General features: G+C 39.7%; 1 protein-coding gene across 1 annotated transcript in view; it reads left to right on the forward strand.

Moving 5' to 3' along the window:
- The first annotated feature begins 3,916 nt into the window (after positions 1-3,916).
- The window catches only part of LOC132402749 (neutral and basic amino acid transport protein rBAT-like), a 30,438-nt gene continuing 19,904 nt past the window's right edge, over positions 3,917-14,450 (forward strand). The window contains exons 1-4 of the mRNA XM_059985729.1: positions 3,917-4,710; positions 13,649-13,822; positions 13,907-14,010; positions 14,092-14,172. Of these exons, the coding sequence (XP_059841712.1) occupies positions 4,206-4,710; positions 13,649-13,822; positions 13,907-14,010; positions 14,092-14,172 (864 nt within the window). The 5' untranslated portion in view covers positions 3,917-4,205. The remainder of the gene's footprint in view (positions 4,711-13,648; positions 13,823-13,906; positions 14,011-14,091; positions 14,173-14,450) is intronic.

The raw sequence follows: 14,450 nt of genomic DNA on the forward strand, positions 1-14,450 counted from the left end.
ATGCTAGCAATACTACAACTTAATTTAACCAGGAAAAGTAGCAAGTTGAGGTTGATGATTTGGAGATGGGCTATATCTCAATTTGCTCAAATTAATTCTGTTTTTGAAAGAAGATTCAACACTTTTCACTACCATTATTGTGTTACAAGTAACAAAGCATTGCATTCTAGGATCTGTTTTCTGATTGGTCTGATGAAACATTTGAAATGCCAGGATTTAAAAGCTAAGAATAATAATGATAGTAATATTAAGGATGGGAAGAACATATGCTTTGTTTCTAATATATTTAAACAGCCTACAAATGTAAAATCACCTACTTCAGCCACCTACTTTCTCTTCCAAATCAATATATAATTATGCTCTCTAATTTTTCTTCCAAGTTATCAATATCTATAATGAACAGGAGAGGGCCTAACCCTGCAACACACCAGCATGTCAGTACCATTCTCTGCTTCATACCAGCAAGCTTAATCCCTAATTGGATCCTATCCTGGATCCCATGTGTTTTAGCCTTTAAGTCCAACTTTTGATGTGGGACCTTGACAAAAGATTTGCTAAAGTCCATGCAGACAATGTCCACTGCCCTATCCTCATCAAGCCTCTTGGTCACGTCTTAAAAGAACTCAAATCACATTTGTTCAAACCTGACTTCTCATTCGCAAAGCCACGTTGACAATCTCTAATCAGTCCTGGCTGTTCCAAATGCAAATAAATCCTGTTCTCTAGAATATCTTCCACTAACTTTACTACTGTTAATGTAAGGCACACTGGTTTGTAGATTCTCAGCTTATCCCTGCTGCTCTTCTTGAATAAAGAAGAGTCATCGTCCAAGCTTCTGGTGCCTTACCTGTGGCTGACAAAGTTATAAAATTCTCTGGCAGGGCTCCAGCAAACACTTAGCATACTTGCCGTAACATCCTAATGTGCAGCTAGTCAGGCTCTGGGAACTTATTCACATACATGTGGTTCTGGACCTTCAGCTTCACCTCCTTCGTAATATTGATATGCTGCAAAATCTGAACCAACAGCTTTGTGTCCTGTAACATGTAATACGGAGTTTGGTTTTCATTATTTAGAATCTATATTTAACAAAAACAAATTGAATATGATTTTGAAAATAATTATTGTAAATGTTTAGTGCAGAAAAATGTCACTTAGCCTATTATGTCCATTATAGCTCGAAGCAGATGAATCAGAATAATCCTACTTATTTCCCTTTAGCCCTACGACCTGTTTACTCATTTACCTATACACCTCACCACCTGTATCCCCCAAGACGAATGTTGCCACGTATCATTCAGGGACCATTGTGCGTGGAAAGCAGAGCAGCTGGTAGAAACCCACATAGTCTTGAAGCAATCTTGCAAATTGGGCATACATACGTACTACTGTTTCCTTGTTGGACAAGTTTCTCATGTGAAGTGTGTTTTTGTATATATGAAGTAACAGTATACAAAGAGTAATTATTTATAAATTTTTTGAGATACCCTCAAAATCTTTTTACACTGAACTGAGTGAAAAATAATAGATATTTAAACCAATCACTATAGAGACTGTATAAACCTATCAAATATTATTACATTATGTTACAACATGATTGAATTAGTAGTGTCTAAAGACAAAGGCAACTAAGTTAAAACACTTAAACAATATTTACACCACTGTGGTATACCTAGATGTGTACTTCTACTAATGATGTATCTTTAACATGAAAACATATATTGATATTTTTCAGAATTTTCATCCTTACCAGGGCTATTAGACAGTGAATAAATTGATTCCATAAACAAAATATATCCAATATACATTGTGTTCAGATGATGAATAATAACCTTTATTTCACTTCAATTTATACTTTAAATGTAGTAAATACTTCCTTTCATGAGACATACTTTGTGTTGCTTTCAGTTAGGTTTGCAAAGTGAAGGTTGAGCTCTTGTGTGTGTTCCCAGTAATTCACATTTTGTATTTAAAGTTCAGGAAGCATTGTTAGTGGTGTCCATTTTGGATACGTTTAAAATTTATGTTTAAGAGTTTGAATTCTACACTTAAGTGCCATTTACAATTATTCAACAACTTTTAAAAATATATAAAAATAAAGTGGCAAAATATTTTGACATAAATCCAAAAATTGTAAATTACCTGCTGCAGATCCAATGGATGATGACAGCTGCAAAACTACAAGAAGTTGTTGCTCTGCAGGAGGAGTCCAGTCAGAAAAACAACAGAGAACTTTTAGGATGTTGGTCGGCTGTGTATAGCTCTGATTGTCCCATTATGGGTAGGGTATGAATACACTTGAGAGGGTATAGAAGAGATTCACTTGAATGCTATCTGGATTAGAACATTTCAGTGATAAGCACTGATTGAACAACCCGAGTTTATTTTCATTGGAAGAGAGCAGGCTGAGAATAGACCTGACGTAAGTATACAAAATTATGTGGATGGTAGCTAGACCATAGGAGAGGTGCCCAAAACAAGAAGTCTGAAGTTTAGGGTAGGGGTAAGAATTTTCGTTGAGATGTGAGGAAGAACTTATTCACCAGAGGACAGTTAGAATCTGGAAGGTGCTGCCCAAGTGGGTGATGGAATCAAGTACTCTCATAATTCTTATAAATAATCTGGAGGAATATTTAAATTGGCAAGATATAGAAAGTGGCTGGTAAAATGAGTTTATTATAGATCGATATTCACTCATTCAGCAGCATGGTCATGGTGATCAATAAGCCTGTACTGTGTGGGAGTGGTGGACTCCTGGGGGTATTGACTGTTTTATATAGATGGCAGTAACCATATTTTAATGAGTATACTTACTGTCTTGTAAATATTAATTATCTGTTCCTTGTGTATTTCTGATGTAAATAAACTTATATAGTTTTGTAAAAAAAAAACAAGCCTGTACTATGTGATTCAGTGACTTAATGAAACTCACATATGTATGTAGCAATACTTAATATTGGAAAGTATTTTCTGTATTGTCTCTAATAATTTTATGGATTTCTAAGTGTCTTTTGAGACCTGATTTATGGAATACAGCATTTTGACAACAACAGGAAAAGGTCCCAATCAGTTCACCCAAAGGGATAATGTTATCTGAACTTCAGTAGTCAAAGTTTAATGTAATTTTTATTATTAAAGTACATACGTATTTGTCACTATATACAACCCTGAGATGTGTTTTGTTGTGGGCATACTGCACAAATCTATAGAATAGTAACTATAACCGAATCAATGAAAAACCACCCAACTAGGACTTCAACCGGAGTGCAGAAGACAACAAACAATGCAAATGCAAAAAGAAGAAGCAATAATATAATTAAGTAAGCAATAAATATCGAGGATATGAGATGAAGCGTCATTGAAAGTGAATACATTGGTTGTGGGAATATTTCAGTGATGGGGTAAGTGAAGTTGATGAAGTTATCCCCTTTTGTTCAAGATTCTGATGGTTAAAGGATAATAACTGTTCTTGTACCTGGCAGTGCGAGTCCTGAGGCTCTTGTATCTTCTTCCTGATGGCAGTAGGGAGGCGAGAACATGTTGTGGGTAGTGTCTTCTTAATACTGCTATCAGGAAGAAGGTACAAGAGCCTCAGGCCTCACACTACCAGGTTCAGGAACAGTTGTTAATTGTCATTTTATTCTTTGAAAGGCCTTACACACATCTGGAAGACCAAGGCCCTTTTCAACTTGTTCGTTCTTCATTATACTGTACTAGCTATTATCGCTCATAATGTGAACTACCTGCTGTATTGCAGGAGCCACTTCTTGACAAAGGCAGATCTCAGTGATGATATTCATTACCGCCTTCAATAAACTAGCATTTACAGTGTTTTAAATTGATGACGATCAAAAGTTAAGAACTGGGACAACATGTGTGATAACTTTTCCCATTTCACTGAAAATGTACCACGTGCTATCCTTAGCATAACTACAGCTGCGTTGACAGGAAGGACAAATCGACGTTCCTAGACCAAGTTTGGATCTGTCGCTGAGACTTTGGTTCAGCATGACGATAAATGGCTGCTACTGTCACTGAGCAGAACGTGAGCGTCGTTGGCCTCTTGCCCCGCGGTGGAGTTCAAGCCTCATCTCGCGCGGCCGGCCGACAGTGAGCGCGAGGTGTTTCGGTTCGTGCCGCGTGAAGAGTTGAACGCGTGACGGTTTCACTCGGGCCTTGCTTTTTTTCGAAGAAGCACTGCCAACATGGACGAAGAGCTTACATCTACGAGCAACGTGGCCACGCCGTTGTGGAGAAGGTCTGCGGCAGCCTCTTATGCTGTAAGCGAGAGCCAGCCTTCGGCTGTAGAACAGTCCGACCCCTCCTTCGATCAGAGCGTCTCTGGCGAGGCGTCGAGTCAGGATAAAGTGCCTTCAGGCTCCAAAAAAATAACACACGGGTCTGCCCTTTTGAGTAGCATCACCAGACTCCAACCTACACCACTCTCAATTGTAGCTTCGAATAGGATACTGAACAAGATGGAGTTGCAGATGGCAAGCGGGCCCAAATGGATGTTTATCCGGCGTTTCACCCTTGCTTTGTTTTTCATCGCTGTGATATGCTTTGTAGCAGCAGCCATGGTGATCGTCATTCAAACCCCCGAATGTAAGGTTATTCCTCAATTGGGATGGTGGCAGAAGGGACCATTATATCGCATTGCTCTTCAATCGTTCCGCGATACGACTGGGAATGGAATGGGAGACCTCCGAGGTAAAACACTGTGCGTATATTATTTTCAGTCTTAGCATTTATTCACATTCTCTGTGTACTCTTTAACTATCACTGCGTTAATGGTGATTCATCCCAATCCCCAGACATTGTCCAAACACTTGGCTGCTTCCAAAATGATCAAACCTACCTGATAAACAGGCTCTGATTGTAGACTTAAGCAATATTTACAACTCCAGGGCCTCGGAATCTCACCTGAATTTGGGTGAATGTGTTGCACAAATATTGCATGATACTTCTTGTATAGGACAAAGCAATCTGCTTCACGTTTAAATATTCATTTTTATTCATCTGGCTTGTCATAAATGTTTGATGGTTCTGGGCCTGTATTCACTGGAATTGATAAGAATGAAGGGTGACCTAATTGAAACTTACCGCATGATGAAAGGTCTTGATAGAGTGGATGTGGAGAGAATGTTTCCTATGGTGGTGGGAGAGTCTGAGACCAGGGTACACAGCCTCAGAATGGGGGGGGGGGGGTCTGTTTAGGATGGAGATGAGTTATTTCTTTAGCTACAGAGAATCTGTGAAATTTTTCCACAGGCAGCTATGGAGACCAAGTCATTGGGTATAGTTGATAGATTCTTAGGGCATGAAAGGATGCAGGAAGAAGGCATTGGGGCTATGGGGAAAAATGGATCAGCCATGATGAAATGATGGAGCAGTCTATGGGCCAAATGGCCTAATCTGCTTCTATTGGTCTTATGGTCTAAAGAAAATCCTCTTCATCTCTGTTCGGAATGGGCATACTTCTATCCTGTGGCTGTGCCCCCGGTCTTAGACACCCCCACTATAGGAAACGTCTTCACATCCACTCTATCTAGGCTTTTCAGCTTTTTTTTGTTTCATTGAGATTCCCCCCCTCATAATTCTGAACAGTGAGTAGAGCCATTGAATGTTTCTCGTACATTAACCTGCTTATTCCTGGAATCATTCTCTTTAATCTCCTCTGGACCTTTCTAGAGCCAGCATATCTTTTCTTGGATAATGGTCCACAACTGTTCGCAATACTTTGTGCGGTCTGACCAGTGCCTCAGCATTGTGTTTTTGCTATAATATTCCAATCCCCTTGAAATGAATGCTAACATTGCATTTGCCTTCCTTGCCACTGACCCCACTGTCTGGCGGGGTGGAAGTACAATCAGGCAGACAATTTCTGAAGGTTATTGATTATGGCTGAGTTCACCCATATAATAAAGACACTGCCTGGAAGAAGGCAATGGCAAAGCATCTGTAGAAAAAATTGCCAAGAAGCCATGAAAAGACCATGATCCCCTGTGTCATGTGACACAGCACCTAATGAATAAACCACTGACTCAACTTGCAAGTTAACCTTCAGGGAATCCTGTGCAAGGATTTCCAAGTTGCTTTACACCTCTGATTTCTGGGTTTTCTCCTTATTTAGAAAATAATCTACCAAAGTACATGAGCATACACTGCCCAGCATTATATTCCATCTGCCATTTCTTTGCCCATTCTCCCAATCTAAGTCCTTCTGTAGACTCTCTGCTTCCTCAACACTACCTGCCCCTCTATCTGTCTTCATGTCTTCTGTAAACTTTGCCACAAAGCCATTAATTTTGTCATGACACATAATGTGAAAATAAGTGGTCCCAATATCAACCCACTAGTCACAGGTAGCCACCCAAAAAGGCCCCCTTGATTCCCACTCTTTGCCTCCTGCTAATCAGCCAATATTCTATCCATGCTAGTTTCTTTCTTATAATACCATGGGCTCTTAAGCATTGCGGCACCTCGTCTAGGGCCTTCTAAAAATCCAAATGAACAACATTCATTAACTCCCCTTTGTCCCTGCCTGTTATTTCCTCTAAGAATTCCAACAGATTTGTCAACCAGATTTCCCCATGTTGACAGGCCTATTTTATGTGCCTTCAAGCACCCCAAAATCTTATCGTCAATAATAGACTCCAGCATCTTAACAACCACTAATGTCAGGCTAACTGAGCTATAATTTCCTTTTATCTGTCTCCCTTCCTTCTTAAAGAGTGGAGTGACATTTGGAATTCTCCAGTCCTCCAGAACCATTCCAGAATCGAGTGATTCTTGGAAGATCACTACTAATGCTCGTCGGCTACCTCATTCTGAACCCTGTGGTGTTGTCCATCTAGCCCAGGTGACATCTACCTTCAAGTCTTTCAGCTTCCCAAGCAATGACACTCACCTACCTCCTGACACTCAAGTTTCTGGCATACTGATGGGGTTTTCCACAGTGAAGGCTGACACAAAATCATATTAAGTTTGTCCACTGTTCCTTTGTTCCCTATGACAACTTTCTCTGTCATTTTCTAGCAGTTCAGTATACACTCTTACTTCTCTTACTCTTTATCGATCTGAAACAAAACTTTTGGTGTTTTTTATATTATTGGCGAGCTTACCTTTATATTTAATCTTTTCTCGCCTTTTTTTAGTTTTCACGATTGGTTTTTAAAAGCTTCCCTCTTCTCTTACTGCCAAGTAATTCTTGCAGTATTATATCCCCTCTCTCCATGTTGGCGCATGGCCTAATGGATAAGGCATTGGTCTAGTGATCTGAAGGTCACTGGTTCGAGCCTCAGCTGAGGCAGCGTGTTGTGTCCTTGAGCAAGGCACTTAACAACACATTGCTCTGTGACGACACAGGTGCCAAGCTGCTTGGGTCCTAGTGCCCTTCCCTTGGACAACATCGGTGGCGTGGAGAGGAGAAGGCTTGCAGTTTGGGCAAATGCTGGTTTCCCATACAACCCTGCGCCCTGGAAACCTTCCAAGGTGCAAATGCATGGTCTCACGAGACTAACAGATGCCTATATGTATCCCCTCTCTTGCGTTTTGTGGTGTATTTGACTTCCCTTGTCAGCTATGGTTTTCACCTTCCTATAAAATACTTCTTCATATTTATAATGTATCTATCCTGCGCCTTCTGAATTGCTCTCAGAAACTCCAGCCATTGTTGTTCTGATGTCATCCCTGGTAGCATCTGCTTCGAACCATCTCATGCCTCTATGATTCCCTTTATTCTACTGTAAAGCTGATACAGCAATGAATGTAAGAATATCTCAAAGAGTCTGAACCACGTATCTGTGATAATTAGATTTCTTTCAGTACTGTCCAGGATTTTTATTCCTGTGATGCTGATTGTTAACTACAGGCTGTCTCCGGGTTATGAATGAGTTCTGTTCCTAAGTCAGATTTGTACGTAAGTCGGGACAGGTACAGATGTCCCCCCCCCCCCCCTACAAAGATAGTGCATTCCTCTGAAACCTTTCTTAAGCCAAAATGGCAGAAAGTGAAGAACCATTAATTTATATGGGGAAAATTTTCGTAAAAGCGAAAATCCTCATCTTTGTAATGCGAAAACAGGTTACTAATGTAGGTCTTTTGTAAAATCAAAGTGGCATAAAGCAAACATTATTGAAAGTGGTTGTCACCTGTACATCCGGTATTATTAAGCGTCAGTTAGTCAAATGTTTGACTTGGTATATGTTTTATCTTTCTATGCATATAAAACACTTAAGAAACATACATATTTCAATAATTAAACCACTGCGTTGCTTAGTAATAATTGTAGCTTTCATCGGGGCAGGGCCTTCATATGCTCCATTATTCTCATTTTATCCTTTAAAATTGTTCCGATCATTGACCAACTATAGCCTAACGCTTTTCCAATGACTGATGGCGTTTTACCTCTTTCTGATTGCTTTATTATTTCCACTTTATTTTCAATAGTGATCATTTTCCGTGAACACTGTGGATTCAGCAGAAGCTGCAGAGGGCGGGTCCTGAGCTCCCCCGGGTCACTGAGACAGTTTAACTGGGACAAGTGGGGGCGTTGCTGACTGAAAAAGGAGGGGGGTGGTCAGGATGAATCTTGCTAAGAAAAATTTAAGCCAAATACAAAGTTACACACTCAACACAGTGTTAACGGCAATGTGATCCGACTTAAAATGGCGGACAGTGTTCTTCTTCCTCAAGCTGACGAATTTTTAATATAATAGGCTTTATGGCAGGCTGTTTGTAAGTACGAGTTGTTCATAAATCAGACGTTTGTAACTTGGGGACACCCTGTACTCCAGCTGATAAGATTTGTTTCTGTAACACCTTGTTGCCATTAAAATACTGCCATCTTAAATAGTGCAATAGCAGCAAAGAAATATCAGATTTTTATCTCTGCCTAGGCCTAAGAGTCTGTCAAACATAAATTTAATTATCCTGTATCTGGTGAGGAGTTGTTTATTTTACCTGATGTCAAGCAGCAATTGAAAGGGAGTCATGATCCAGTGGAGAAGCCATTATGAGCAGGGCATTGTTGAAGTTCAAAGTGCAGCTGTAGAGGCCAAAGTGTGGATTTTGGTAAAAGACATTCTGCTGTGGAGAGGCAACAGAGTTGTCAAGGTAGAGGTTCTAATTTTCCTTAGCTTGTTAAAAGTGGGTGAGATGTTCATGTGGGAGATGAGAGAGGAGACTTGTGTCCCTGGTACATATGTCTGTAGGAAGTACATCCAGCTTTGCAGCTCTTTCCGACCTTGGATTTTCTCTCTAGATTGAACTGCATAGATCAGTTGGACGCAGTGAAAAATGTATATGAAGCAGAGAGTGTTGGCAGGAGTTTCAGGGAGGTGGTCATACCAAAGATTTAGTAAGATAGATGAGTGATAGATGGTTCATTGATTCTATTGTGTTTCTTTGTATTTATTAGCCAAGAACACATTGGGGATTCTGTGACCACTAGCAAGACTCAAAAATGCTCTGTTGCATTCTTGGTGTCATGATCTGAGTGGGCATAAAACATTATGAAAGGGGAAGTTGAACAGTCAGAGACTCAGAAAGCTTAATGGCCTGATGGTAGATAAATCTCCTGGACCTGATGGAATGCACAAGTGGGTTCTGAAGGAAGTAGCTGGAGAGATTGTGAAAGCATTAACAATGATCACTCAAGAATTGATCCTGGCATTGTACCGGATGACTAGAAAATTGCAAATGTTACTCCGCTATTTAAGAAGGGTGGGATGCAGCAGAAAGGAAACCTGTTAGCCTGACATCAGTGGTTGGGAAAATGTTGGAATCAATTGTTGGGGATGAAATTACAGCGTACCTGGAGGCACCTGAAATTTTTTGAGGAAGTTACAAGCAGTGTTGACAAAGGAGATGCAGTAGACGTGGTGTACTTGGATTCTTAGAAAGCCTTTGACAAGGTACCACACATGAGGCTGCTTAGCAAGATAAGAACCCATAGAATTAAAGGGAAGTTACTAGCATGGGTGGAGCCTTGGCTGATCGGCAGAAGACAGAGAGTGGGAGTAAAGAGATCTTATTCTGGCTGGCTACACAAGGGTTGGTGGTGGGACCGCTGCTGTTTACGATGTATGTCAACGATATGGACTATGGGATTAATGGATTTTTGGCTAAATTTGCCAACGGTACAAAGATAGGTGGAGGAGCGGGTAGTGTTGAGGAAACAGAGAAACTTGGATAGTTTAGGGGAATGGGCAAAGAAGTGGCAAATGAAATACAATGTTGGAAAGTGTATGGTCATGCACTTTGGTGGAAGAAATAAACAGACAGACTGTTATTTAGATGGAGAGAGAATTCAAAATGCAGAGATGCGAAGGGACTTGGGAGTCCTTGTACAGGATACCCTAAAGGTTAACTTCCAGGTTGAGTCGGTGGTGAAGAAGGTGAATGCAATATTGGTATTCCTTTCTAGAGGTATAGGATATAAGAGCAGGGATGTGATGTTGAGGCTCTATAAGGCACTCATGAGACTACACTTGGAGTACTGTGTGTAGTTTTGGGCTTTTTATTTTAGAAAGGATATACTGCTATTGGAGAGGATTCAGAGAAGATTCACAAGAATAATTCCAGGAATGAAAGGGTTACCGTATGAGGAACGTCTGGCAGCTTTTGGGCTGTATTCCCTGGAGTTCAGGAGAATGAGGGGGGATCTCATAGAAACATTTTATTCCAAATGTCAAAAGGCCTGAATAGATTAGATATAGCAAAGTTATTTCCTGTGGTAGGGGATTCTAGGACAAGAGGGCACAACTTCAAGATTGAAGGACGTCCATTTATAACAGAGATGCAGAAAAGTTACTTTAGTCAAAGAGTGGTAAATCTGGAATTTGTTGCCAGAAGTGGGTGTGGAGTCCAAGTTATTGAGTGCATTTAAGGCAGAGATAGTAGCTTTTGATTAGCCGGGGCATTAAAGGGTACAGGGAGAAGGCAGGGGAGTGGGTGACTGGAAGAATTGGATCAGCTCATGGTTGAATGGTGGAACAGAATTGATGGGCCAAATGTTCTACTTCTGCTCCTATATATTATGGACTTGTGATCTGTATTGGTACTAATAACATAGGCTTGAAGAGAGATAAGGACCCTCCACCATCTGGGTCATTCTCTCTTTCTGCTGCTACCAGGATGGAGATGCAGTCTTGGGTCGCACAAAACCAGGTTCAGGAACAGTTAGTACTCCTTATCCATCAGGCTCCTGAACCAAGGTGATATCTTCACTTAACCCAACACTGAACTGATTCCACAACCTACAGACTCACTTTTAAGAACTCTACAACTCTTGTTCTCTATTTATATTTATTTATCAATTATTATTATTTTGTTTGTATTTGCACTTTGGTTATTTGTCTGTCTTTGTAGTTTTTCATTGATTCTTCTGTGTTTCTTTGTATTAATTATGAATGCCTTCAAAAAATGTATTTTGGGGTACTATATGATGACATGTATGAACTTTAATAATAAATTTACCTTGAACTTTGAGGTCCTGCAAAGAAAATTTAAAGGGTTAGACAGTTAAAAAGCAGAACCAATACAGTTATAATTTCAGGAATGCTCTCCGTGCCACATGCTAGCAAAGCAAGAAATAGGTAGTTCAAAGTACATATATTATCAAAGTAGTATGCAGAATATAACCCTGAGATTCATCTTCTCACAATCATGAAATAAAAACTATGGAACTCATTCCAAGAAAAACCTGCGTGCAAAAAAGAATGTTGTGCAAATGGAAAAAAAAGTGGAAAACACAGAATATAAAGTACCATCCCACAACAGTCATTGAATGAATCTAGGCATGTTCAGTTTCAGCTCAGTTCTAGGTCATTCTACCACTGTCATTTATTATCTGTGGCCACCCTAATCAGAATCGCACAAAATAGCTACCAAAGAAAAGGAGCAATCAGAAACACATCATAATGTGCACTACGGAGTCCAATCCAAAACCACGTTGAATAAACCTGCCCAAGATCCAGGACTCTGGCGGCATCCTCCAACAGCATCGAGGGAGAGAGAAGTCATTGGAACACAGCGACCTTCCTCCAGGAGCAGGGAGAGAGAAACCGCCATGTGCATGCACATTCCTCTGGCAGCAGCAAGTGAGAGGCTGGTAGATGACGCTGAACACCTGCTTGCATTCTGCTCTCGTCTCAACAATTTTAGTCGTCTTCACTGCTTTAATTGGCAAGAAATGGAGATGATTATGGGATCCAGGCTTCTTTGCCTTGAGGCTGCACACCACCCTCGGAGACAGCAACATGCCAGATCACTTAATAGGCCCAAAAACACACCACCAAAATGCAGATCACAAGCTCCAACAATTGCAGAACCACTTTGGAAAGAAAAAGATGTGAAGGATGTAGTTTCGTGATCTGTCTGGAGGTTGTTGCCTTTGGTGAAGTTGTTTGCTAGTACCATTTTCTTCCTGATATACTGTACTTAAATGTGTTGCTAAGGAGCTGATGCATAGAGGAGGACTTTAGGTTCATGGATCATTGAGTTTGCTTCCAGGAAAGGAAATGTACAAGAAAGATGGTTGCACCTAAATTGGTGGGCACTGATATCCTTGCAGCAAGTTTGCCCATGTTACTAGAAGGGCTTAAGCTAGTGAGCTAAGGGGATGGGAGCTAGAATAGTAGGTCAGTAAGAAGAGAGATTGAGGGGAAGGTCGAGATTAGGTCAGAGACGTAAAGGACAGGCAGGAAAAGCTTAATGAGTATGGTGGAGCTGATGAGCTGCAGTTATTTATTTCAGCGAAAAGTATATTACAGATGATTACATAGGAATATGAATTTAGCAGCAGTTACATATGAATTTAGAGCCTGGGTATGAACATAGGGCTACAATGTTGCAGCCATCACAGATACTTGGTTAAGAAGTGTAAGACTAGCAGCTCAATGTTCCATTGTTCGAGTACTTCAGACATGATGGAGAGGGGTATTAAGGAGGTAGGTGAGTTGCACGATTAGTTGGAGAATCCCACAACACTTAGGACATCCTGGAGAGCTCACCTGGTGAGAAAATGTGGTAGTGCTCAGGTATAAGAAAGGTACAGTCACATCCAAATAGGCAGAATGAGAAAAAATGGAGCTAGATTATGGAAGGATGTTAAAAACAGCAATATAGTTGTAGTGGGTGACTTCAATTTGTCTCTCTTCTATGTTTTATATACTATTACAGTACATGCTTTTCCACCTATTTTTCTATCATTGGCAGTTTGGGAACTGCATACTAATTCTTCCAACAGGTCATTAATGTAGTGATCAACAAGTGATTTTAAAAAATTACATCTACTAGTCTGTAGTAGCAACTGTTGGCACGTGACTTTGAAGTTTTTGCTCTTTGGTCTCTCAATTTATTGAGAAGCATTATTTTCTATATGATTATAGAAAAATCTCAGCAGGTTACTAATTAGAAGTTAAGGTTGTATTAATGCAATAGCTTTATTTTGAGATTGATTATTTGTAATTTAATTTTAATAGCACTCTCAGTTGAGGGAGTGTGTTTGAGAGTCGCCATTGAATCAGACTATTCTCTAGTTATTTAATCTGTTTTCTTGGATATGTTAAAAAAAATTAAAACATTTTATAAATTAATTGCCCATTGAGCCAGTTACAAAAAATACATATTCTTTGCTTTTCAGGAATTCAGCTGCAGTTAGAATACATCGCTCAGCTGAGTGCAGTTGCTGTGATCGTTGTACCTTATAACAACTTAAATCAAACTGTTAACACATTGAATCCTTCAAGATTTCTTGGTGATATCTTTGGTAATATCCAAGAAATGAAAGCTTTATTAAACTCAGCTGCAAAATATGGTATGCCTTTATCTTGTATTCAATGTATACTGATGTCATATTCCTTAGAGCCTTTACTGAGTTTTTTTCATTGTTGCCTTCAAGGTTTGAAGGTTATCCTTGATCTTACTTTATTTTCTGCTCAACTTGAAAGTGACAATTCAACCAACACTCAATCTGATACTGTGGAACTTTCGCAGAATTTACTGGTAAAAACATTATATTTTAAATGCAATTTTTATTATGAAGTAAATTTAGTACAACAGTTTATTTTCTTCAAACTTCTTTAGACAGAAATTCGTACCTGGTTCAGAGAGGGCGTAGATGGAATCTTCCTCAAAATGAATTCAGTGAATTTGAAGAAAGAAATCGTAAGAATTATTTTGTTATAATTAAGTTTAATTTGAAATTTTTTTCTGGTTTTAAATCCAAAATGCTAAATTTGTCCTTTATGTAGATCTAGAAATTCTAAAGTGCACTGTAAGTTATGCTGCTAAGAAACTCCTGCCATTTTCTGTCAAAGATTCAAGGCACTTTGTTACATGTAGAACTTGCAAGGAATTGTGTGCATCATTGTTGCGAGTACTCAATATTAATACTTTAAAAATGTGCACAAGCAGATGGCAGTAGTTGGATAGGCTGAGCTTGT

Source organism: Hypanus sabinus, chromosome 12, assembly GCF_030144855.1.
Source record: "Hypanus sabinus isolate sHypSab1 chromosome 12, sHypSab1.hap1, whole genome shotgun sequence".
Classification (NCBI taxonomy): Eukaryota; Metazoa; Chordata; class Chondrichthyes; order Myliobatiformes; family Dasyatidae; genus Hypanus; species Hypanus sabinus.